The sequence below is a fragment of the Microcaecilia unicolor genome, chromosome 5 (genome assembly GCF_901765095.1).
Source record: "Microcaecilia unicolor chromosome 5, aMicUni1.1, whole genome shotgun sequence".
Taxonomy (NCBI): Eukaryota; Metazoa; Chordata; class Amphibia; order Gymnophiona; family Siphonopidae; genus Microcaecilia; species Microcaecilia unicolor.
Window position 1 is genome coordinate 259,415,892 of NC_044035.1, and position 25,876 is coordinate 259,441,767.

Here is a 25,876-nt window from a genome sequence, read left to right on the forward strand (position 1 = left end):
GCACAAGACACAATGTCAATGTTATTATTTTAGAAGCAGTAGAATGAATGCCTGTATCCAAAAGGGCTTTCTCATTAGTTTGGTTAATCAAATTCCATGTTTGTATTTAATGCTTCCAGAAGCCGGTGGCACCAGACTGCTAACAGATTCTTCAAGGCATAAGGTTTTGAGGGCCACAGTTCTAGATACAGAAGGTTTTCTTTTTGAGGGGGAGGGGAGAGATGAGTGTATGTCTACAAGTTTCAAGTTTATTAGGGATTTATTACCTCGCCCATCATGGAAAAACATCTAGGTGGCTGATAGTCTAAAACTGTAGAAAAGGGGAAAGGCAGGGAGGACAAGACGTGACTAGAGGGGTGGCAGGGGTCAAATTACTATTGGAATAATACAACAGGAGGGGTAAAGTTGTTCAAGTCCACTTCAGGAGAAGTGAGGTGTTTAAGGATAAGCGTCTGTAAATAGAAAGGTTTTGAGCTCCAATTTAAAGTGTTGAAATGTAGTTGACGGAGGGTCTGCGGTAGATGATTCCAGGGCTCCTTCCTCTCCCTTTGCAGTGTTCTTCATCTCATGGCTGATACTACAGGCCTAAAGGCTAGAATACAGTGCTGCAAATTGATATACACAAAAGTATAAACACACTAATTCTACAAGCATCTCCCTCATCATTGAGGAGATTAGACTTACCCCTGTGCTTTTGAACTACTAAAAGATTGTCAGTGAGAGACCTGCTAGGTTTTCATGGGGGTCATACAGCTCTAATTTCTTGATTTAATGATGTTCGATTATCCTTCATCCACCCTGGGCACACACAAACAGCAAAATGGCAATATAACTCATTCTTTCACTGGCATTCTCTTTGTTTTCTGTATTAGCACAGGTTCAGAGCTGTTTATTCTTTCATGGGCATGCAAGAGTGCTATACTTAACGAGGTGCAACGTGGAGGGGCATAATCGAATGGCGCCGGCGAAATAGATTGCCAGCAATCTATTTTGGCGGGGCCGCAAACAGCTGGCTGAACCGTATTATCGAAAAAGATGGCCAGCCATCTTTTCTTACGATAATACAGTTTGGCCCAGCCAAATGCCAGAGTTCGCCGGGTTTGAGATGGTCGGTTTTGTTTTTCTGCAATAATACAAAACTGCCAGCGATTTCAAACCTGGCAAAATCCAAGGCATTTGGTCGTGGGAGGAGCCAGCAGTTGTAGTGCACTGGTCCCACTGACATGCCAGGATACCAACCTGGCACCCTAGGAGGCAGTTTTAAAAAAATTTAAAAATATACAAATACCTCCCAGGTGCATAGCTCCCTTACCTTGGGTGCTGAGCCCCCCAAATCCCCCCCAAAACCCACTCCCCACAACTCTACACCAGTACCATAGCCCTTATGGGTGAAGGGGGGCACCTACTTGTGGGTACAGTGGGTTTTGGGGGGGTTGGAGGGCTCAACATTACCACCACAAGTGTAACAGGTAGGGGGGGATGGGCCTAGGTCCACCTGCCTGAAGTCCACTGCAACCACCAATAACTGTTCCAGGGACCTGCATACTGCTGTCAGGGAGCTGGGTATGACATTTGAGGCTGGCATACAGGCTGGCAAAAAAAGGTTTTTATTTTTATTAGCGTGGGAGGGGGCTGATGACCACTGGGGGAGTACGGGAATGTCATCCCCCATTCCCTCCGGTAGTCATCTGGTGAAGTAAACCCAGTGAAATACTGATTAACGCCGCTTTTTTTTCCATTATCCGCGAAAGCCGGCCATCTGGTAGCCACGCCCATGCCTGCCCACCGCCCATGTCCCGCCTTTGCTACGCCGCCGACATGCCCCCTTGAACTTTCGCTGGCTCGGCAACGGGAAAGCAGCAAAGGTGTCAAAAAAAGCACCTTTCGATTATACCGATTTCGCCGCTTTTGAGAGAACGCCGGCCATCTCCCGATTTATGTCGGAAAGTGGCCGGCGATCACTTTCGAAAATAAGCCTGATAGTAACCTACAAGTCAGTATTCAGTGGCTTATATCCAAATATTCAGAGACATAAATTGGTGCTGCTGAACATAGTAGGTTAACGGTATTGGACAACTTATCTGACTTCATTGGTTTTCTTTAACTGGATAGTGTTAAATATTGGTACTATCCAGGAAAAAAAAAGAAAATAGTGCCCCTGGTACACCTCAAATCACACCTCTTTTATTTATGTTAATAGTTTTATCCTGTATTGTAAAGTTTCAAAAATATCGGCTCTTGACCAGACATTAGAATATATGAGTCCATACGGCTAAAGGTTAACTGGTTAGCAGGCCCCAGTTTTGAATAGCATTTATCTAGTCAAAGCCCAAAGCTAACCTGATCAATTGCCTTGAACAGTGATGTCACATTACTTGCTCCACTGCTCTAGTCAGGACAGACAAGATGCACCGAGAAAGCACAAAGAAGAGATTTTGAGTTATAGCAGTCAGGACATCCTTGATCACCTTGTATTGTGCCCTAGCCAAGATAGTTTTGTCATTATCCTTCTTCTATGAATGCATAAATTCTGTCTGCATAGAGTAGAAATCCCTTTCATTTAAAAATATGCCACTTCTCTAAGCAGGATTCCTGTAGCTTGCTCTTGGGAACTGGCTCAATATGTATATTTTATGGTTACTTACTGAATGACCTTGCTCATACCAAGCCAACACTTTTACATAATAACAGAGGATTATATCTGTAGGCATGTGACATTAAGGTCACAAGATATGTATTGCTAACCCTGAAGAGAGAGTTTATGATTTGATGACTGGATGAAAGACCTTGCTTTTGTGATATGATTATTTTGAGTTTATGTAAATAGTCTCCCAGGAGTTGGATCCATCATTAAAGACATTGATAGGACTTGGGCCAGCTTGCCTGGTGTGCAATCTATACTGTCACACAGGGTGCTATGCACAAGGAAACACCATCTCTCCCAAGTCCCTACATCTGCAGGAAAGAGACAAAGGAGATGGGATGTATGTGGTGTTGGGTAGAGAAGATGGGGAGAAAAAGAACAGGATACCATGCTAGAGTCACCACTGCTGCTGAAGGAGGGGGTGCTGTGTTGGGGGCTGCCACCATTGAAGGTGGGGGAGGGGTGAAGGTGCAAGTTTTGGTTCTTCAGAGTTCCATCTAGCCTAGAGACAGCAGTGATAGGAATTTAGGGGGAAACAAACTAGTCACGTAGCCAGACCACCAATTTTAAGGAGCCTGAGTTCAAAGGGGAGGACAGCTGGCAAGGATTCACACGCCCCACCAGCTGAAGACTTCCTGGCAGTTAGTGACATTTTTCATGGGCTGCTGCTAGACCAGCTCCCCTCCCCCTTGACCATGCATGCACAAAAAATGAGCGCCAGAGGGGTTGGCATGGTGCTGATCCAGTTCTGCCAACTTACAGGTTGCCATTGGAGGACTTCTTCCACTGGCAGGGCTTGGGGACCCCCACCCCTCAACAGCCATAATGTTATGATTGGGGATATAAGCCCTTGTGCCCCGACTGAGCACGGTGAAGATGGAGTGCCACCGCGCTCGGTCAGGCAGCCAGACAACCCCAAGCTTCACCTGCACTTAGCCCTGTGCCCCAAGAGTTGAGCCCCTGGGTTCAAGCGGCCGGCAGGACTTCTGGAACCAGCGGAGTTGCGCAACCACTGGCCAGACAAGCGGGAGCACAGACACAGTCCTGGAGCAAGGAGTCAGCGAAGCAGCAAAAACAGAGAACAGTCCGAAATCTGGTCCAGCAGCAACACAGCGTGAAGTCAGTAAACAATCCAAGGTCAGGAACACAGGAAACCACTGGAACAGATGAAGACCACAACCTCTATGCGAACAGAAACCGAAGCAAGGAAGGACTGGAAACAGGGCTTTAAATAGTGCAGGGATTAGGCTTAACCATGTGCAGCTGTTCCAAGATGGCCACCCCCCATCAGAGGAGATGCTCTGCGCCCAAATATGGGCTTCCTTCCTGAAGCTGCTCAACTCCAAGATGGCTGCCACAAGCTGAGATGCCAACTCCAAGATGGCTGTCCTATCCTGGAGATACCACATCCAAGATGGCCGCCGCATCCTCGAATGCCCATACCCTGCGTGAGCAGGCTGCACCTCTGGAGGAGTGTAGCAGAGCGTAACACATAACAACAGATGGTACTGACATTTTCAGGGCTTGAACCCAAAAGTGGGGTGGGGGCAGGTTCCTCCATGGCTACACCACTGAAACAAACTAGATAAAATGGACACTGAGCTCAACATAAGAGTCTCTGTCAGGGCCAGTACATGAGAATTATGTGCACTCGTTGAGATCTTCAGCCCTATCATTGAGATCTTCAGCCCTATCCCTCCTTAGATATCTCTCAAGATCCTAGGCTCCCCCTAGATTTTGATAATTAAGGTCAACAATCATAATCACCCCAATAAAACATTCTTCCCATTACAATCCTGTAAAAACCCATAATTGGACCTCATGTTTTTAAATGCTAAGCTCTGGTTCATATACAGTTTGTGCTGCCATCTCAATCACAACTGGACAAAGGCGGATTATAAATAATAAACTATAACTATAACAACTGGTCTGTATTGTGCTAGTGCTATAAGCCTCCATTCAAACCACCCCAGAGCATTCCCCCTCTCCCCTCCCAGCTGAGCCTGGCCCAGTCATTGCAACAACAGTTCCTTGGCCAGAGACCACAAACATGTATATGGCTCCTTCCAGAACCCAGCCAGTGAGTACCCTATATTTGACCACTAAATGTCACTGTTAGCAATAGCATCATCCCACCCTCATTCTGGCCTGGGAACAGAATCTGGGGTTGTCTGTGGGAGATGCAAACAAATATGGGGCCATGTACAGAGGCTCATTACAGGACCTCATTTGTATAGGGGCTAAAAAGTAGAGCCACAAGCAAAGAACACTGTCACTCAATGGTAGGGATGGCCCTGAATAGAACCAGAACTTCCAAGTTATGGAGTTCCAGGAGGAAGATTTCAGGCCAGTCCTAGATTTCTGACAACCCTATCCTGATGCATTATGGGAAATGCAACATTAATGTTAATGAGCAGAATCAGAAACCATAAATACTGAAGGGGCACCCTTCCCTGAATTCCCCACACCACCCTAACCCTGATCCACTTCCCAGGATTATTGGGGAGGACTTGGGGTCTAGTGGGACCCATTAGCTCCTGCCTTGATGATGGCAGCCTTCAAGATGACCCCCAAATATCAGTAATATCACAATATTGCCACTAGGGGACAGACTTCCATGTAAGAGAATTTTGCAAAATTACTACTGAAGATTTTGATGGCCATTCTGAGAGCTAGCATTGTTGAGGAGGGAGTGGCATTGCTCCAGCCTTACTAGACTTGGTAAGCCTAGGGAATGAGTGTGGGATAGGGGGACAGGTGGAGGAGCTGCAGGGAAATCTCTTCAACCCTTCTGCCCTGGGGGAGGGGGTTGGGGACCCCAGGGGTGGTAGATATTATGTGGTAGGTATTAGGGGATCAGGGAGTATGTATCGGGGGAAGTCCCATGGGAAGTGTATTCTGGTTGGGGGTTATCCTGTCAGTGGGAGGGTTGCTGTTGTCAGGAGGGGGGGGGGGGAATCTACTGGAGTGTAAGGATATATGAGGTGTCTCCTGTCAGGGGGGGTTGCATATAGGGTTTCTGCCATAAAGGGGGGGGGGGGTGTGATGCTGCATGGGGACTGGTTAATCAGAGCAGAGGGAACAGATGCTATGAGGGACAGTCCAGATGGAGCAGTGATTTTACAAAGCTGTTCCCAAGATGTGTGCGTGTGTGTGTGTGTGGGGGTGCGAATGTACATTTTTTTCCCCCACATGCAGCATTGTAAAATCACAGCTCCTTCTATATGTGAAGGGACTTTAACGTGCAGGCCTATTTACAAGAGGTTCTAGATTTGGCAGTCTCTTGAAAATAGCATAGGGATTCTCCATGTCATGACTTGGATGTGTGAATTCCCCTTTCCACATTTTATCTACAATGTGGTTTCGGTACACACACACACACACACACACACACGTAGATGCCCATAATATTCCTATGGGCATCTACACAGCGCACTAATTATTGACAATTGTTACTGCAAGATGCTGTAAAAGCTGGATGATCACTGATTTCAAAATGACATCATTCAGGAAGTGACCATTAAGATCTGTTTTAGCAAAACGGTGTTTAGCAAAGAAGAAAAAGTTGCAATTACATTTTTGCGACAAAATAAGGCAAAGCGTTTGCTAAGGGATTTTCCTAATAAAAGTATTTTCAGAGGTCATGCTAAATGTTTAAACAACTGCAAAGTATTTTGAAACTATGTAAGGGGTCCCATTTTTTCCAGACATCATGTATATATAAACAAAAAATAAAAATAGTTATATGTCTGGTAAATAAACAAGGTACTTGAAGAAGAAAAAACTGATGCTACGTTTTCTTTAATGTCTATGATTTATAATGCTCTGTACTACTTGTAAAACATAATTGATGTTTAATTTTAACTTTTTAATCTGGCACACTGTGGATATTTGCATGGGAAGTACTCCTCCAAAGCCACCAGTATTTCCCTGTTGCATGCCACTAAAATCATTATAACCAAACCAGGGGCGTAGCCACGGGTGGGCCTGGGTGGGCCCAGGCCCATCCAGTTTTGGTTCAGGCCCACCCAGCAGTGGAGGCAGCGGAGCGGAGGGAGCAGGCTGAGCTCCGATCCCGCATCTGCCTCCCTCTCTCTCACGGCAGCATAGGCGCCCCAGCCCGCCACTGCCCCGCCGCCGCCCGCCGTACCTTTAAATATTACAGTTTTGCTGGAGTCACGGGCAGCCGGCATTGAAGACATCGGCAGGCTTACGCCGGTTCCAGCAGCCTTCCCTTCCCTTGTTGCAAGTCGGATGATGGCTCCGCCCTCTTCTGACATATTTCCTGTTTCTACGAGGGCGGAGCCATCATCCGACTTGCAACGAGGGAAGGGAAGGCTGCTGGAACCGGCGTAAGCCTGCCGATGTCTTCAATGCCGGCTGCCCGCGACTCCAGCAAAACTATAATATTTAAAGGGGGGGGGGCGGGAAGGAAACAGGGCAGACGGGAGAGGAGGGTTGCTGCACATGGTGGAAGAAGGGGAGAGGAGGGTTGCTGGATGGAGGGATGGGGAGAGGAGGGTTGCTGGACATGGTGGAAGAAGGGGAGAGGAGGGTTGCTGGATATGGTGGAAGAAGGGGAGAGGAGGGTTGCTGGATGGAGGGAAGGAGAGAGGAGGGTTTCTGGACATGGTGGAAGAAGGGGAGAGGAGGGTTGCTGGATGGAGGGAAGGGGAGAGGAGGGTTGCTGGATGGAGGGAAGGGGAGAGGAGGGTTGCTGGACATGGTGGAAGAAGGGGAGAGGAGGGTTGCTGGATGGAGGGAAGGGGAGAGGAGGGTTGCTGGACATGGATGGAGGGAAGGACAGGGGAGAGGAGGGTTGCTGGACATGGATGGAGGGAAGGACAAGGGAGAGGAGGGTTGCTGGACATGGATGGAAGAGAGGGAAGGGAGAGAGAAGAAATGCTGGACATGGATGGAGGGGTTGGAAGAATGAGGAAGGAGATGAGATGAGGGAAAAGGAAGAGAGGAGAAAAACTGCACATGGATGAAGAAAATAGGCAGAAGCTGGATCCACTAGACAGTCAAGTCTGCAGAGGACCCAGCTTTTACTTATGGATATAGAGCAAGAAATGAAGAAGAAAGGAGGAAAGTAAAGAAATAAATGGAAAGGAAGCCCTGGAAACGGAGTTAAGAGGACAGATAGCAGCAGAATCAGATACTGGGCCAGCATGATCAGAAAAACAGTCACCAGACAACAAAGGTAGAAAAAAAATCATTTTATTTTCATTATAGTGTTTGGAATATGTCCACTTTGAGAATCAGGTGCTCAACATTAAAAGTTTATATTTATTTACTTATTTATGGCATTTTATCCCACATTAAACATGAATTAAATTGGAACCTGGGATCATTTAAATTTTTTTTCCTGGAGACAGTAATGCATTGCTCCCCCCCCCCCCCCCCCCCAAGGCTCTCTCCCCGGCTATAGCCAGCTCTGCAATTTTGAGGGGAGGTGCAGAGGTGGACCGGGGAAAGAGCCTGTTGTTAAACATTTACCAGCACACCACTGTCTAGTGCCCACCCATCCAACCTGTTGGCCCACCCAAAAATTGACTTCTGGCTACGCCACTGAACCAAACAAAAAATGGTTGATAAACTGATTTCTCTTTTTTCTTTTCTTTTTTTTTGCAACACAAATCCCACATCCCCTATTGGGCATATTTTTAAAAACAGAAAAACATCTAAAAAGTGGCATAAAGCAGCATTTGGACATTTTTCTCACAAAAATGTCCAAATCAGTATTTTTGAAACCAATTTTTAGATGTTTTTCTTTGAAGTCCATCAGAAGTGCATCCAAATCTCAAGGGGTGTGTTCAGGAAGGGATTTGGGCAATCCTGAGACTGCCTGCATGATACTGCTCAAGTAACCAAGCAACAAATATCCAGCTCCAGGAGCAGATTTGATACCTGAGAGGTGGCTGCATTTTACCCAGAGCAAAGAGGAGAGAAAGAATTCAGCAATTAAGCAGGGAAAAGGCCAGGCAGCCAAAACAGGAAACATACAGAGTTTGTGAGACTATCAGGCTCATTTTCGAAAGAGAAAAACATCCAAAAGGTTGCATAAGTCTGCATTTGGATGTTTTTCTCACAAAAATGTCCAAATCAGTATTTTCAAAACCTATTTTTAGATGTTTTTCTCTGAAGTCCACCAGAAGTGCGTCCAAATCTCATGGGGGAGTGCCAGGGGCATGTTTAGGGTGGAACTTGGGCGCTCATAACACTTAAGACATTTTTCAGCCATAATGGAACAAAACAAAAAGGTCCAGGACTAAAACTTAGACGTGTTGAGGTAGACCTGTTTTTATTACGAATAAGGCACAAAAGGGTGCCCTAAATAACCATATGACCACTGGAGGGAATCAAGAATGACCTTTCCTTATTCCCCCAGTGGTCATGAATCTACTCCCACCCCCCAAAAATGTGATGACAGATCCAAGATGGCCGCCGTCAACATCTGACGCTCTTGTCAGCTCTCTGTGACTTCTGCGATTAGACTGCAATGCTGAAAAGGGGCTGATCCACTCCCGCTGCCTCTCAGCGGCAAAGCCTACCTTCTAGTGTCGGCGTACTTAATTCGTATTTTCAAAGAGCTGGAATTCCTGTTGCATTGGAGGGCAGCCTGCTGGAGCGCGTTGGGGTGGATGGAGACCCTGAGATGCTCCTTGGGCTAAAACGTTCGCTCAGCCCTGACGTGAGAGCTCCTCCCCCACAGCCACGAGGCAGTAGCTCCCTGCTAGCAGCGTCTCAAACTCCACTGGCCAAAGATGGGGCAGGAGAAGAGAGACAAGAGGTATCTTATCAACCCGAGGGAGCTCGGAGTGGCAGGGAGCTCTTGGCTTCATCGAGAGAGGTAGCAGTTGTTTCATCTGATACAGTGAGGGAGGCAGTAACTGCAAATTTGGAGAAGGACTCTTCTATCAATAAGGAATCCGAGGTACCAATGACTTTATTTCCTTTATCTATAGCTAAAGTATATTATTTACCTACTAAATTAGTAGCTAATCAGCAAGATCAAGATAAGCAAGAGTTGATTGTCTTGATCTTGCTGATTAGCTATTAACTTAGTCCAAGAGTTGGACGTTTCTGCTTTATTGGAGTCTTCAGATACTGAAGGGCAGATGATCAAAAGCCCTGCGCTGTTCCAAACAGCACTCCAAAATAGTGCTGGAACAGCGCGGGGCGCTATTAGACCTATGATCAGAGATAATGCATGCAAATTTAAGCAGCGCAATTATCTCTGACCATGGGATAGAAGTGCGGGCGATTTGTGCCTGAGCATGCGCTCAGCACAATCCTCCCGCACTTGTTTGGCAGGTCTGGGCTGTCAAAAGCCCAAACCTGTCAAACACAGGGGCTGGAGGTCTATGGGACCACCAAGCCCTGACTATCCCTGCCCCGAGTAATGGGGGCTGGAGGTCCGGCGGACTTCCGGTCCCCCCGACGGTCCCCCCACCAGGTTCAGGGAGGGCTGGAGATCCGGTGGGTCTCCAGCACCCCCCAAACCCCCGGAAAATGGTCCCTGGTGGTCCAGTGGCTGCCGGCCAAACCCCCCCTCCCAGTGAGTGACGGGGGGGGCTGGAAGTCCGGCGAACCTCCAGCCCACCCCAACTCCCCATCCCAGCGTTGTCAGTCGAATCCCTGGTGGTCCAGAGTGAACAAGAACCCCCCTCATGGCCCCCCTACCTTTGTTGGAGGAGGGAGGTAGCCTGCCTCCCTCCTCTTCCTTGGGTTGACGCCGCCGCAAAATGGCGGCACCCAGCCCCTCCCAGTGCATCCTGGGATGCGCTGGGCGGGGCTACAGACCATATAAGGGACCATTTTCCGGCGGTTGGGGGGGAGGGGGCTGGAGACCCACCGGATCTCCAGCCCTCCCTGAACCTGGGGGGGGGGATTGTCATCGGGGGGGGGGGGGGGGGGCGGGGGGACAGGAGGTCCACGGGACCTTCAGCCCCCTGTTGGCAGATTTGCTTTGGGGGGAACGGGGGCCTGCCAGCATGCAACAGCATGCTGGACATGGCTCACCATTCGTCCCCAATGATCTGCAAACCCTAACGCCAGCTCAGAGCTGGTGTAGGGTTTGCCACGGCCAGCGACCCAAATTTTGGTGCGCTGACCACTGAGCATTGGTGATGAATGTGCTAAGCCCTGTTTAGCATGCATTAGCATGCTACTTGCGCAAAGAGCCCTCGAGAGCGTTGTTTCACGCACTCAAGGGCTCTGATCATGGGGCGGTAGCAAACGCCGGTGCTAGTATGGTGCTAGCAGCTTCTAGCACCGGCGTTTGCTTTTGATCATTTGCCTGTGAATTGGTTGTGGTGTCAACCCTGATTGCCACTGTAATGCTGACACCTGATAACAACTGGTTGTTGAAAATGTTGTTTAAGAATAAAGATAAGACTTTCCTGGGATTGAAAATTCAAATTTTCCCAGACGTCTCCAAGGATACCCAGAAGAGACATCAACAATTTTTGGTATAAATCCACACATATCAGCACCAATGTGTATAAAGTTTCCAAAATATTTTACTTTAACTCTCACGTGTTTTTTTAAAAAGTGCTATAATACCCATTGAGGTACTAATTACCCCTATTTGAACTTTGCAGTGATGTCAGAAGTATTTCCAGTTTATGCTTGAGATGAGGCGCCTTTAAAAACCTGCATCAGTGCAATATGAGCATACCTCACAAGAAGCGATGTGACGAAAAGACGGCTTTATCCTGAGTGTGTGTGTGGCCTTAACCCAAGCCCCTGATGAAAGATTTCTTGAAACCTGCGGTGTCGGGTGTTTCCAGGGGAAGTTGACCAAACTGGTCTTACACAAGAGCAAATGAGGGCGAAGTGATAGTCGTCAGTCAATATAGTTCAGATAAGTTTTTGTTTTTTCATTTTTGAATTCTTTAATTTAGCTATCTAAGTAGCACCTTGCACTTTGGCACATGTATTATAGCACTTTTTAAAAAAACACATGAGATTAGCCCGATGAAAGAGGTGCTATGCCACTTGGCAATTAAACAGTATTTCCTAAAAATAGTGGTTGTTGCTGAGGGCACTCTTAAAAAAGGTTTCTCTAAAAATATCAAAAAATGAAAAAGAACTTGTTAAAGTAAAATATTTTGGAAAATTTATACACAATGTGTTTCAGCAGTAAGTGTATAGTCTTGGTTCTGTTTGGAGTATGATTACTTATTACAAAGGACTGTGGGATTGATTTGTGACTTATCAGCCTTGAACTTTGGCCATCCCTGCGACGGAAAGCAGTTGGGGACGTCCAAAATCGACTTTCGATTATACCGATTTGGACGACCCTGTGAGGATGCTCATCTTCCGATTTGTGTCAAAAGATGTACATCCTTCTATTTTGAAAATGAGCCCACAAGTCACTTCAGGAAGGTGATCTGGAGAAAGGATAACCTGGGGAAGGAAAGGTAAAGAACAGAATAAGAAGGTATTAAAGAAACTTCAAAACTATCCAAAATGTTGTGTTACGTCTAATATACTCGCTAAAAAATTTGATAGTATTTCTCTGTATTACGAAAAGCTTCGTTGGCTTTCAGTGCATGCCAGGATCATGTTTAAGTTCCTTTGTTTTAGTCAAAAAAATAATGTATGGATTAGCCCCATCTTATGTCTTGGATCACGTGGAGGGGCAAAATCGAACGAGGACATCCATCTCTAAGGATGTTCTGGCGAATCGAAACAAGATGGATGTCCATCTTTCGTTTCGATAATACGGTTGGGGACGCCCAAATCTTGAAATTTGGTCGTCCTTAGAGATGGTCGTCCCTAGACTTAGTCGTTTCTGATTTTCGGTGATAATGGAAACCAAGGATGCCCATCTCAGAAATGACCAAATGCAAGCCCTTTGGTCATGGGAGGAGCCAGCATTTGTAGTGCACTGGTCCCCCTGACATGCCAAGGCACCCTAGGGGACATTGCAGTGGACTTCATAAAATGCTCCCAGGAACATAGCTCCCTTACTTTGTCTGCTGAGCCCCCCAACCCCCCCTAAAACCCACTACCCACAACTGTACACCACTACCATAGCCCTTATGGGTGAAGGGGGGCACCTAGATGTGGGTACAGTGGGTTTCTGGTGGGTTTTGAAGGGTTCACTGTTTCCTCCACAAAAATAACAGATAGGGAGGGGGATGGGCCTGGGTCCGCCTGCCTGAAGTGCACTGCACCCACTAAAACTGCTCCAGGGACCTGCATACTGCTGTGATGGACCTGAGTATGACATCTGAGGCTGGCAAAAAATATTTTTAAAGATGTTTTTTTGAGGGTGGGAGGGGGTTAGTGACCACTGGGGGAGTAAGGGGAGGTCATCCCCGATTCTCTCCGGTGATCATCTGGTCATTTTGGCCACCTTTTTGTGCCTTGGTCGTAAGAAAAACAGGACCAGGTAAAGTCATCCAAGTGCTCATCAGGGATGCCCTTTTTTTCCCATTATGCGTCGAGGACGTCCATGTGCTAGGAATGCCCAAGTCCTGCCTTCGCTACACCTTTGATACGCCCCTTGAACTTTGGCCATCCCTCCGATGGAAAGCAGTTGGGGATGTCCAAAATTGGCTTTCGATTATACTGATTTGGACGATCCTGGGAGAAGGACGCCCATCTTCCGATTTGTGTCGAAAGATGGGCGTCCTTCTCTTTTGAAAATGAGCCTGTGAGCCCCCTACCCACCCGCCTTAGATCCAAAATCTCTCTCCCTTTTCCCCCCTTCTCTTTGATCCAGGCTCTCTCCTATTCTGTGTGAATAAGGGCAGCAGGAACCACGATTTCTGTAGAGAATAAGTGCAAGATCTATGTCTTTGGGTGAGAAGTGGAACAACTGCAGAATCACTGACTGGTGCCTCTCAATCCTAAACTGCCATCTCAATTTTCTAAGGTAAAACTAGCAACCACAAAAACTCCTGCTTCTCTTGTAACCTGGCGCTGCACCGTTAAAAGCACAATTCACGAGAGATGCGGGGGAAGAAGGCTCAGTAGCTGCAGGTTTTCAACGAGAATATAGTGATCACCGGTTAGCGTAAGAGAGAAAGCATGGGAAGCGCTGTCAGGCCCAAACGTTTCTACTGCCGCTATCCTCTATCTTCAGTCCTACATTTCTTTTCTGGTCGGTGGGGTAGGCTTGGGCTGGGCTGCAGGCACCAGTGCCCTCTGATAGCATCCGGCCGCTGCTGATTCATACAAAGATTTCTTCTTTTTTTGCTTGGAAATTAAGTTGCGTCAAAGGAGGGAAACCCGGGAGTTTCCTTTATAATAATAATAAAAAAAATGCGATATTTTCCTCTCCTAATCCGCCTGAAGGAAGCGCAAAGTTGCTGCCCTGAAATCTCTGTCATGCAGACATTCTTTACTGGGTCTCACACTCACTCCCCCTCTGAACGCTACTACACAGCTGTTCGGGTTGCCAGGAGCGCCGCTAGGCTGCAGCTCGAAGTACTGCGCGGCCGGTACAACAACAACCATCAGAGGTCTCACTATTTAAGGTCGTGCGGTTTGGTGCCACGGGATCCGAGTTTTACCCGAATCCCTGCAGGACCGGCAGCGGCCTGTAGGCGGAGAGCACAGCGTTAGGCCCAGGGAGGCGGGAATGAGTGTCCGGTTACCGGTACGCCCTTCCTCCTCATCTTTTCCTCAGAGTGACTTGTGATGTAACTTTGGTGTCGGTGGCGGCTGTACCCCATGTTCGGACGTTTAGCGGACGGTGTCGCCTGTCTCCGTTACCTCGGTGAGTATCGAGGGACGCAGCAGGGGTGGTGTATGGGCGGTTTTTAGGTTTCGAAGTAACGGTTCACAGGAGGGAGAGGGGATATAGGAGCTCTGGTGCCCTTTGCCTGGCTTCCACCACATTCCCCCCTGAAGAAAAAGCGACAGCGGCTCTGTGTGTGAGACAGACACTGAAGAAGTCACTCCCCCCTCCTCCCCCAGCGAAGGGGAAAGTCGGAGGGTACATTGGGACGTTCAGTGTCTTATTCTGCTGTTTTTAATTATGGAACACGGGGGGGAGGGGGGCGCGCGCACTGCCTTAGGCAGCATTTTTATTCTCACTTGGGAGTGATTATTATGACTTTTTAACATGAGCTGAGCTATTTGATGCTGGAATTTTTTTTTAAACGTGTGTGGGTGGGGTGTGGGGGAGATTTACAACGTATGGCTCCTTGTCTCCACCCCCCCCCCCCCGGGGGAGGGGGCCGAGCTTCCAAGACCTTTGTGTTGTGTGTTGTTACTACTTGTCTTCGAGGAGCGAGCGATGCAGTCCCATGCAGGCAGGTCTTCTGTAAACCTTGACAGGAACGGAAGTTAACTCTTGTTCCTTGTCCAAGGGGAAAATGCACGTCGTAGGCCCCCCAAAATGTCGTGTTTTTGATTCAGTTTACAGAATGTGGCATGGAGCTCAAATAATCAAATAACTGAAATACAATTAAACAAGCAGTACATTAAAAGATAACAATTCATTCCCCACCTACATCATGTTGGTAGAAAAATTCACATTAAATACATTTCTGTACATATTTTCACTTCGGGGGGGGGGGGGGGCTTACTGTTTGTAATTGCAGCCTTAGGTGTAAGGTATTGTAGTCGCTGTTTTATTTCGCGTGAATGTGTACAAATACCTCGCTAGTAGTAGCCGTACGCAGTGTTTTGCGCCTGTTTTCATCACTGGTAACTTGGAGTCCAGTATTGTCAACGAAGCGCTCATAAAGAAACAACCTTGAGTTTTCTGTATTGTTGATTCTGCCAAGCAGCCCAGGCCTGAATTTAACCACCCCAGTTTTACGAACACCAGAGTGTACCTTTAAAACCATAGATTGGAAAGCAAATGTTGGGGATACGTTGAAATAGTAAGAAAAACAAAACGTTACAGATGACTTGGCCATTACCCTCTTTGTTTTAAAACATTTTCTATGTCCGTAGTTACGTGTATGTACTTTACTTTTCCAACCAAAACAGCTCAACTGAAGGCCTGTGGGGGTGGGGCGGTCTGATCTGGTTCTTGTATTTATAGGTAACTGAAATGTTAAAATGGCATTGTGAAATGGAGCAAATAGTTTTACTTGGGATATGGGTTCTCACCATCCCAATCTTCCTGAATCCCAACGCCAAGCCCCCTCCCTACCCATCTTCAAATCCCTGCTTAAAGCTCACCTCTTCAATGCTGCTTTTGGAACCTAACCTTTCGAACATATAGGCTGCACCAATCTGTCTGACCTATCAGATTGACTGTACATTTGTCTTTTAGATTGTAAGCTCCTTGAGCAGGGACTGTCCTTCCATGTTAAATTGTACAGCGCTGCGTAACCCTAGTAGCGCTTTAGAAATGTTAAGTAGTAGTAGTAGTTCTCTCCTCTCCCCCCCCCCCCCCCCCCCCACAGCAGATGGACAGACTTTTTTTGAGGATCAGGGAAAAAACCCTCAAAATGTTAGAAAGATGGGGGGGGGGGGTGGGTTACAGTGGCGTACCAAGGGTAGTTGACACCTGGGGCTGGTCATTTTTTAACACCCCCCCCCCCCCCCCCGCTCCAAACTCCAGTACTAGGCATACAGAGAATACAAAACACTCAGGACCTATAGAGCAATTCTAGCATACCATAAGCAGTAATTTCTACAAGTCACACAAGGAAAAGGAAAGCATCTTAAACACTACAGTGAGCACTAGAACATCAATTCACGTACTGTAAAATGAAACCAGACAGAATAGTACAGATCGTTGATCCTGCACAAGCAATTCCAACTGAAAGCCATGTCTTTTTCACAAACATAGATGCACCCTAATCCACTATAGAATTAGTAATCATAAACTTTCTATTTAGACAAAAATTAAACTGAACCCCCATGATGCCAGACTCGGCATACAATGCAACACCACAGAAACAGAAAATGTCCCCTAGTACTGTGCAACATATTTATTTTATTTGTTGCATTTGTATCCCACATTTTCCCACCTATTTGCAGGCTCAATGTGGCTTACAATGCTCTGTTATGGCGTTCGCCATTCCAGAGTAGGAGATAACAATTGGTGTTACATAGACATGGATGACATAATAGCGTTGGATGAACAGATATAGGAAGAAAACAGTTCAGAATATCAAGTAAAGTGATGATGTGTTACATTTACACAGTGCTTTTTTTGTAGAAAAAAGGTACCAGTACTCATTATGGGCGGGGTCACCACATATGGCCCCACCCCTATGATAGCCACACCCCTTATACCAGCTATGGCACATATAAACAGACATCATTGAAAATATTATACTAGTATAGGAGAACAAAATAACGTGATTTTTTTTTCATAATAATTTCTGTAATCTGTTACAGCTCCAGTATACCCAGTGCAAAATAAGACAGCAGATGTAAGTTTTCAAATTGGACATATTTCAAACACTAAAATGAAAATAAAATGATTTTTTTCTACCTTTATCTGGTGACTGTTTTTCTGATCATGCTGGCCGAGTTTCTGATTCTGCTGCTGTCCTCTTAACTCCGTTTCCAGGGCTTCCTTTCCATTTATTTCTTTACTTTCCTCCTTTCTTCTTCATTTCTTGCCCTATATCCATAAGTAAAAGCTGGGTCCTCCACAGACTTGACTGTCCTCCAGTGGATCCAGCTTCTGCCTATTTTCTCCATCCATGTGCAATTTTTCTCCTTTCTTCCTTTTCCCTCATTTCATCTCCTTCATCTCTCTTCCCTCCCCTCTATGTCCAGCAATTTCTCCTCTTTCCCTGAGCCCTGCCCTCCCATCCATATCCATCCATGCCCACCTGTCCCTTGTCCCCTCCATTCATTCCTATCCAGCAATTCCCCTCTCTCCCTGAGCCCTGCCCTCCCATCCATGCTCCTCTGTCCCCTGCCCCCTCCATTCATCCCTATCCAGCAATTCCCCTCTCTCCCTGAGTCCTGTCCTCCATCCATGCTCCTCTGTCCCCTGCCCCCTCCATTCATCCCTATAAAGAAATTCCCCTCTCTCCCTGAGCCCTGCCCTCCCATCCCATCCATGCTCCTCTGTCCCCTGCCCCCTCCATTCATCCCTATCCAGCAATTCCCCTCTCTCCCTGAGCCCTGCCCTCCCATCCATGCTCCTCTGTCCCCTGCCCCCTCCATTCATCCCTATCCAGCAATTCCCCTCTCTCCCTGAGCCCTGCCCTCCCATCCATGCTCCTCTGTCTCCTGCTCCCTCCATTCATCCCTATCCAGCAATTCCCCTCTCTCCCTGAGCCCTGCCATCCATGTCCAGATGGTCCTCTCTCCCTTGCCCTCCCGCTCCCATGTCCAACTGCCTGCCCGCCCTGGTGCCCTCTTCTCCCCCAAGGATCCTTTTTCTTTTATTTTAAATTTACCTAACCTTCATCCGAGTCTGACCGCATGGGCAGCAGTGTCACTGGAAGCGCTCCCCTCCCGAGTCCCGACGTCTCTAGCAGAAGCTTCCTTATTCGTTCATTCTCAGGCGGAACACTGAGAATGAACGAATAAGGAAGCTTCTGCTAGAGACGTCGGGACTCGGGAGGGGAGCGCTTCCAGTGACGCTGCTGCCCTTGCGGTCGGACTCGGATGGAGGTTAGATAAATTTAAAATAAAGAAAAAGGATCCTTGGGGGGAGAAGAGGGTGCCAGGGCGGGCAGATAAGTGGCGGTAAGCATGGCGCGGCGGCGCCCTCCAGAGGTTGGCGCCCCCCTGCCATGCTTACCTTGCTTACCGTGACGGACCGGCCCTGCGGCTCCAGCTCACCAGGCCCCTGGGGGACTGAGAGGAAGTGTAGGGCAAAAAAAAGGTGCCGGTACGCCGTACCGTTGCGTACTGGCACAAAAAAAGCACTGCATTTACATTTCTTGATCGTTGTGGTATGTCTTGTTGAAGAGAGAGGTCTTCAGAGATTTACGAAAGTTGGTTAGTTCATAGATTATTTTTTAGGGTAAGCGGTAATGGCATTCCACAACTGAGTACAAATGTAGGAAAAGCTGGACGCATGTGTGAGTCTGTATTTCAGCCCTTTACAGCTAAGGAAGTGAAGATTAAGGAATGTGCGGGATGATCTTTTAGCATTCCTGGGTGGCAAGTCAACCAGGTCTAGCATGGATGTCGGGGTATCTCCGTGAATGATTTTATGAACTAGAGTGCATACCTTGAACGCAATACGACAGCAGATGTAAATGTGAAAAAAACTAACAAATACCAATCACCACTTTACAAATTAACAAATAGAAATAAAACAAATATAGAAAATAAAATACCATTTTATTGGACTAATACATTTAGCTTTCAGAGGCCAAAACCTTCTTCCTCAGGTCAATACAGTATAGTGCTGTTACAGTATCCTATCCTGACCTGAGGAAGGGAGTTTTGTTCTCTGAAAGTTAGTCAAAATGTATTAAAATTAGTCCAATAAAAAGATTACCTTTTTTACATGTTCTATTTATAAACATTTACACATCTACAATACTACTTTATTCTAAAGCAAAAAAATAAAAATATGTTTTATTTTCAGTTTCTTGTCTCTGGCTTCTGCTTTCCTCATCATTTCACGGTCTTCCTTTCCAACCAGCAACTGTCTTTGCTCTCTCTTCTATCCAGTGCCTGCCCTCTCTCCCTGCCCCTTCCATCCAATGTCTGCCCCTTCCACCCACCGTCTGCCCTCCCTCTCTCTGCCCTTTCTTTTCGGTCCCCAGTTTCGGCCCCTGCCCCTTTTCAGCCCCCGGTTCCAGTCCTCTTCATCTACATGCCTTGCATTAGGGCCCCCCTTTTCAGCCCCATTCTCCCTCCTGCCCCAGGACTGTGGAACCACGATTCTGATTGTGCTGTCTTGGCCATAGCAGATACAGTTCCCTCTAATGGAATTGTCCTCTGGAAAACACATCTCCACGGATCTTCAATCTTTATCACACAGAACAAGAGGTCGCTTCTACATCCCAACGTCCAGTCTCTGGCTGTCACAGCCTGGAGTTTGAGAGCCTAGAATTTGCTTTCTTGGGTCTTTTGGTAGATGTAACAAACCAGAAGAAATAATAAAAATAGAGAGAGAAGCAAGCATTAACTAGTTTCCATAGTGTACAACCTTCTCTCCCATAGTTTTTTTTTTTATTTATAACCATTTAAATTTTTACAAGCGATAAAACAACTTGCTAGAAATACAGAGAAAGTAATATATAGGAATTATTTCAGTCAGGTAATTCTATTCTCTTCCTTAGACCACTAAATAGGGAGAGTGAAACAAGATAAGGAGATCAATTAAACAGTAAACAGAAAACCCCCCCCCCGTGGTATTAACCTGATTATCCCCAGATATTACTCGTCTAATTCATTATCCCACATTGATCTGGTTGGCTTCTTCAAGGCCAATATGGTGTATAGTCAAATCATTTCATTGAAAAACATACTTATTGTCCAGTATTAGTTAGAAATAATACATCTGATTACATTCTTTCTCTTTTTTAAAAACCAGAAATTATTTAACAATACATATACTTACGTCTCTAATTCAAATCCCACTGATTAAAGTAATCCCATTTTTCACAGGCGTCACTCCTTTTAAAGTAATGATTTGAGGAAAACTTTAGGAGTCATACCTGGAACTCTGGGGAAAAACAATAATCTCGATATTAATCATCTATAATAATATTCATTTTATTATTCAAAATTTCTGGTCTATTATCATAACCACTTCTTGCTCATGTAGAATCATTTGTTATATCAATTTTTTACTCTCAAAAGGTTCAGTTGAATTGTCCATGTAACTCTCTAATAAAATTATATCTGAAACAAAATTATTTACTGCCACCGTTAGGTCCCGAAGTGCCTTCCAGATGGTATTCAATGTAACCTCCACGGGAGCCAAAAACTCCAAGTTGATTTCTCATAGGTGTTTAGGAGTAGTTCCGCCGATTCGGGTTCTGCTGTAAACGTCCTCCGTCTCAGCATATACCTCTAACTCACTCCTCCACTCCTTTGGACATGGTGGTTGAATAATTCGGGAGCGATGGAGTTGTTTTTTCCAGGTCCAAGAGCGTTGACGCTCCTTCGCCGGCGCTAATCAAAGGACTCGCCAACCCTTTCATCTGTGGGCAGTTCGTCGCACAGCGGTCCCGCACTTGCTGCTCAGGGGATAAAATGCTGGCCGTCGGCAGCTGACCACCGGTTGTCCCCTTCCTCTTAGTTAAGATAACTGCAATTGCAGAGAGGAAATTTACATAAAGAAGACGAAACTTCAGAGGGCAGCTGGGCCGTTGGGCATACGAACTTCAGGTCACCATCTTACCACTCTCCCAGTTTGGGACACTGTTTGTCTGGTTTCTCCTCAGAGGCCTGTCTGATATGGGTAACCCTTCAGCATAGCCCTCTAAGTCATTGAAACACACAAGCCCCTCCACCTCTACAAGGTGGTGTCCCTTTGGAGGGGCTCCCCCATAGTTTTAAAACTTAAATTTTCTGCCACAGCATTAACAGATAGTCTCTAGAAGGCACAGAGGTAGACATTTAATAGCCAAGCTATACTATAAAAAAGATAGTAGCAAAGCTTAAACTGCCATAAAAGAAAGTTAATTTCTGCTCTTGCCTGCTTGAGGTAGCAATGCTAATGATCTTAAGTGGGTGTTAATTAAGGTGTGAGGAAGTAGAATATTTGCAAAGGTTACTAAAGGCAACCTGATTACTGTGCTAGCTTCAAAGAGTTTGTTGGAAACAGTCTCCTTAGAATCTAAACTATATAGAGAGGAAAGGTCCCACTTCTCTTTCTTTGAGAGGAGAGGACATTTCTGTGGGTAAGTGACATTTTATTCTGTGCTTGGTCACTTGGGTTTAAAAGAGGATATTGATAAACAGAATTTAAAAAAGCCAACTTTATTAGCTAATCTCCATACCCCTTTCCACATAGTTTTAAAACTTAAATGTTCTGCCACAGCATTAACGGATAGGGTCTAGGAGGCACAGCAGGGCCTAGTTCAGTCTTAGAAAAACAAGCGTTAACTAGTTTCCATAGTGTACAACCCTTTTCCCCATAGTTTTAAAACTTAGATTTTCTTCCACAGGAGACTGTTTCAAACAAACTCGTTGAAGCTAGCCCAGTAATCAGGTTGCCCTGTAACCTTTGCAAATGTTCTTCCTCACATCTTAACACCTAATTCAGGTCAGTAGCAGTGCTACCTCTCCAGCAGGCAAGAACAGAAAATAACTATAGGACAGTTTAAGCCTTACTACTATCTATTTTTTTTTTTTTAATATACACTCTTGGCTGTTATATTTCTACCTGTAGAGAATGTTTCAGTTTAAAACTATGGGGAAAAGGGTTGTACACATAGAAACTAGTTAATAATGCTTCCTTTTCTCTTTTATTATTATTTTTTTTCCAAGACTGAACTAGGCTCTTCTGTGCCTTCTAGACACTATCTGTTAATGCATTGGCAAAACATTTAAGGTTTAAAACTGGGGGGAAAAGGGTATAGAGGCTAGCTAATAAAGGGCCCTGTTTACCAAGCAGCATTATAGGCACGTTAATGTTTTCAAGGTGTGTTAACCATGTACGTGCCTACAATATCCCTATAGGCGTCTACATGGCTATATCCCTTTAGGTGCCTACATGGTTAGTGCATGCGCTAAATGTAGGCACGCTAAAAACACTGACACACCTTAGGTTTTTTTTTTTTTTTTAAATTCTGTGTGTATCAATATCCTACAGTTCCTCTTTTAAGCCCAATCTTTGTTAACCAAGCACAGAATAAAATGTCACTTACCCACAGAAATGTCCTCTCTAAGAACTTCTGAACACTTTATTTGCTGGAGGTAGAAAATACTGACGAGTGTGAATGTCGCTGAAACTCTCAGCTTTCAACTCGCATCTGCTGGTAGGAAAGGGAGTACAATCCTTATTTGTTTAGAATGGTGTGGCTGAACTAAAGTTAAATTAACTGATATGATTTAAATGTCACCAATTGTGTTACTTAGATGTTTTGTCAAAATTTTCCATTTTCTTTTAATTTTAGGCCTGGTGAATGACTTAGTTTGACCCAGAGTGCTTTAAAAATTCTCTCCTGATGTATAATAAATCACACTGAGCAAAGGCGAGCCAATGCCAAGCAAATGTATGTATAGTTGGATGCATCCCTTCTCTACAGATGAGCAAAGAAAGGTAAAACTTGCTGTGCCAGGCTGGAGGGATTTCTTTCAAGGTAAGCAAATGTCCCCTTTTTAACATATACTAGAATCTTTATTTGTCCTGTATGTTTTAATAGCTCAAATCTTCCTATTCTACTGATTTCCAGTTAGAACCTAGATTTCTTCTCTTATAACACACCTGACTGTGTTCAAGTGCATGACACACTGAATGCTACATTCCATATCATCAAGCTGATCAATCCATAGACTGGTGGGTTGTGTCCATCTACCAGCAGGTGGAGATAGAGAGCAAACTTTTGCCTCCCTATATGTGGTCATGTGCTGCCGGAAACTCCCCAGTATGTTCTCTATCTCAGCAGGTGGTGGTCACACACAGCAGCAGCTCTGGCTAGGCCTCCAAGCCTAATCCTTAGGTTTTGTTGAGGCCTGGGGTTGAGGGCTCTTTTGAGCAAGTGCAAACCTGGTGGTGCCAGGTCCCTCCTTTTCTCCCCCCTCCCGCTGGCTCCGTTTAAAAAAAAAAAAAAAAAAAATTTTAAACTTCTTTAAAGGCGTTTATTTTGACGTTTATTGAAACGTTCATTGCAGCTACTCACTGGGACACCAGTTCGTTACAGCTCGGAGCGGCAAGCAGGTAATTTTACCTTTTTCTAGCGGGCAGGAGGTTCCCCGATTCTTCTCCTCGTGGCATATGGCGTCGGAGGGCGAGGGCGCAAAGGGTCGCTCCCCGGATCGCTGGAGCGCTTCTAGAGGGGATGCGGGGGTTTTACAGCCTGATTCGCCCTTGATGGGTGACAGTTTAGTGACCGATGAATGTCCCGGTCCTTCCTCCGGCGTGGCGGTTTTTCCCGCCATAAACGCCCATCCCCCGCTCCTCGCCTCCGCCATCTTGGCCGGCCACGCGGCTCGGACGGCTTCTTCGGGGGCCGCCCTTGAGGTTGGAGACATTAATGCCATGAACGCCCTTAATTTGGGCGACGGCACAAAACCGGCTAATGTTAAGAGCCGTTCTTCCCGCGCGGCTCCTTCGCGGAGTTTCGCGCCGGACGCAATTTTGGATGCGCAGCATGTCTCTCCCCCGCTATTTCGAGCGCCGGTTGAGAGTGCGTCTAGGGCTGTTGCCCAGGCTGCGGAAGTGCACAGTCTGGGGGGTTTCTCCCCCGAGTTTGTTTTGCTGCTGCATCAGGCCTTCCTCATGCACAACGCTGCCCCTGCTCCCTCGTCTGGTAAAGAGGTTGAGGTTCCCACAGGCAAACGCCCTCGGGTTGATTCCCAGGCCTTGGAGGAATTTGTCTCCTCCGATGTAGATGAGGGCAGCGTGTCTGAGGTCTCCCAACGGTCCTTTGCGGATTCCTTGGAGGAGACGGATCCCCGCTCGGTTGGAGCGGATGACCCCTCTGCAGCGCGGCTTTTTAGCCCAGAGGATTTGCCCAACCTGTTGTTACAGGCCATGGACACTTTGAAGATTTCCTCTCCGGAGGACGTCTCTCCCTCAGCCCCTGTTGGCTCTGCCATTATGCTGGGGACGAAGCGCCCGCCTAGAACCTTCCACGTGCATGATGCCATGCACACCTTAATTTCGGCTCAATGGGATGCCCCAGAAGCGAGCCTTAAAGTGGCTAGGGCTATGTCCCGCCTCTATCCTTTGGCTGTGAGTGAGCGTGAGGCCTATCTGTGGCCTACCGTGGATTCTTTAATCACTGCGGTGACTAAGAAAACGGCGTTGCCGGTGGAAGGTGGCACGGCCCTAAAGGACGCCCAAGACAGAAGATTGGAGGCGGCCTTAAGGTCGTCCTTTGAGGCGGCTGCTTTAAGTTTGCAGGCCTCAGTTTGCGGCTCCTATGTGGCCAGGGCGTGCCTGACTATGGTGCAGCGGGCTTCCCCCTCGGATCATTCCTTGAGGGCTGATTGGCCGGCCCTGGAATCGGGCTTAGCCTATTTGGCAGACTTGCTGTATGATGTCTTGAGAGCCTCAGCTAAAGGCATGGCTCAGACAGTCTCTGCGCGGCGGTGGCTTTGGCTGAAACATTGGTCTGCTGACCACGCCTCTAAATCCCGCCTGGCTAGATTGCCTTTTAAAGGCAAGCTGCTCTTTGGGGTCGAGCTGGACAAAATCGTGACCGATCTCGGCACGTCTAAGGGCAAGAAGTTACCAGAGGTCAGGGCTCGGGCTAGTGCTCGTCCCGGTACCTCCAGAGGACGGTTTCAGGAAGCCCGTCGGTACCGCCCGGGCAGGTCGGGTTCTTCTGCCCCCTCTTCCTTTAAGAGGAATTTCTCCCCCAAGCAGCATTCCTTTCGCAGAGACCGCCGTCCCGGAGGTGCTCCCTCCGGTCCTCCCCCAGGGTCTCGTACCCAATGACGGGGTCTCGGTCCACGCCCCAGTGCAGATTGGAGGACGGCTGTCCTCGTTTCTGGGCGAGTGGACCACAATAACTTCAGACGCTTGGGTGCTGGAAGTCATCAGAGACGGCTACAAGCTAGAGTTCTGCCGACCCTTAAGAGACGGGTTTGTACTCTCTCCCTGCAAGTCTCCGGTCAAAGCTGTGGCAGTGCAGCAGACTTTGGACAATCTGATCCGCCTGGGTGCGGTCGTTCCGGTGCCAGAAAGTCAGCTTGGCAAGGGGCGTTACTCCATTTACTTTGTGGTACCAAAGAAAGGAGGTTCTGTCCGGCCTATCCTCGACCTCAAAGGGGTCAATCGGGCCTTGAAAGTGCGGCACTTTCGCATGGAGACTCTCCGCTCTGTTATAGCGGCAGTGAAGGCAGGGTAGTACCTGGCATCCTTGGACATCAAGGAAGCATACTTGCATATTCCCATCTGGCCTCCTCATCAACGCTTTCTGCGTTTTGCAGTCCTGAGTCGACACTTCCAGTTCAGAGCCCTCCCTTTCGGGTTGGCTACTGCTCCGCGGACCTTTTCCAAAGTAATGGTGGTCATAGCGGCCTTCCTGCGAAAGGAAGGAGTACAAGTCCATCCTTATCTGGACGACTGGTTGATCCGAGCCCCCTCTTATGCAGAGTGCGGCAAAGCTGTGGACCGGGTAGTTGCTCTTTTGAGCTCCCTGGGATGGATCATCAACTGGGAGAAGAGCCAGCTGCGCCCGACTCAGTCCCTGGAGTATCTGG

At 47.0% G+C, this 25,876-nt stretch overlaps 1 protein-coding gene across 3 annotated transcripts in view; it reads left to right on the top strand.

The window, feature by feature from the left end:
• Positions 1–14,201: 14,201 nt before the first annotated feature.
• Positions 14,202–25,876, top strand: part of ST3GAL6 (ST3 beta-galactoside alpha-2,3-sialyltransferase 6) — a 176,651-nt gene continuing 164,976 nt past the window's right edge. Inside the window, exons 1-3 of one of the 3 annotated variants that reach the window (XM_030204041.1) lie at positions 14,202–14,381; positions 16,970–17,004; positions 22,621–22,806. In XM_030204041.1, coding sequence (XP_030059901.1) covers positions 22,707–22,806 — 100 coding nt within the window. In that variant the 5' untranslated portion in view covers positions 14,202–14,381; positions 16,970–17,004; positions 22,621–22,706. The remainder of the gene's footprint in view (positions 14,382–16,969; positions 17,005–22,620; positions 22,807–25,876) is intronic. The other 2 variants (XM_030204040.1, XM_030204042.1) reach the window with 2 other exon arrangements.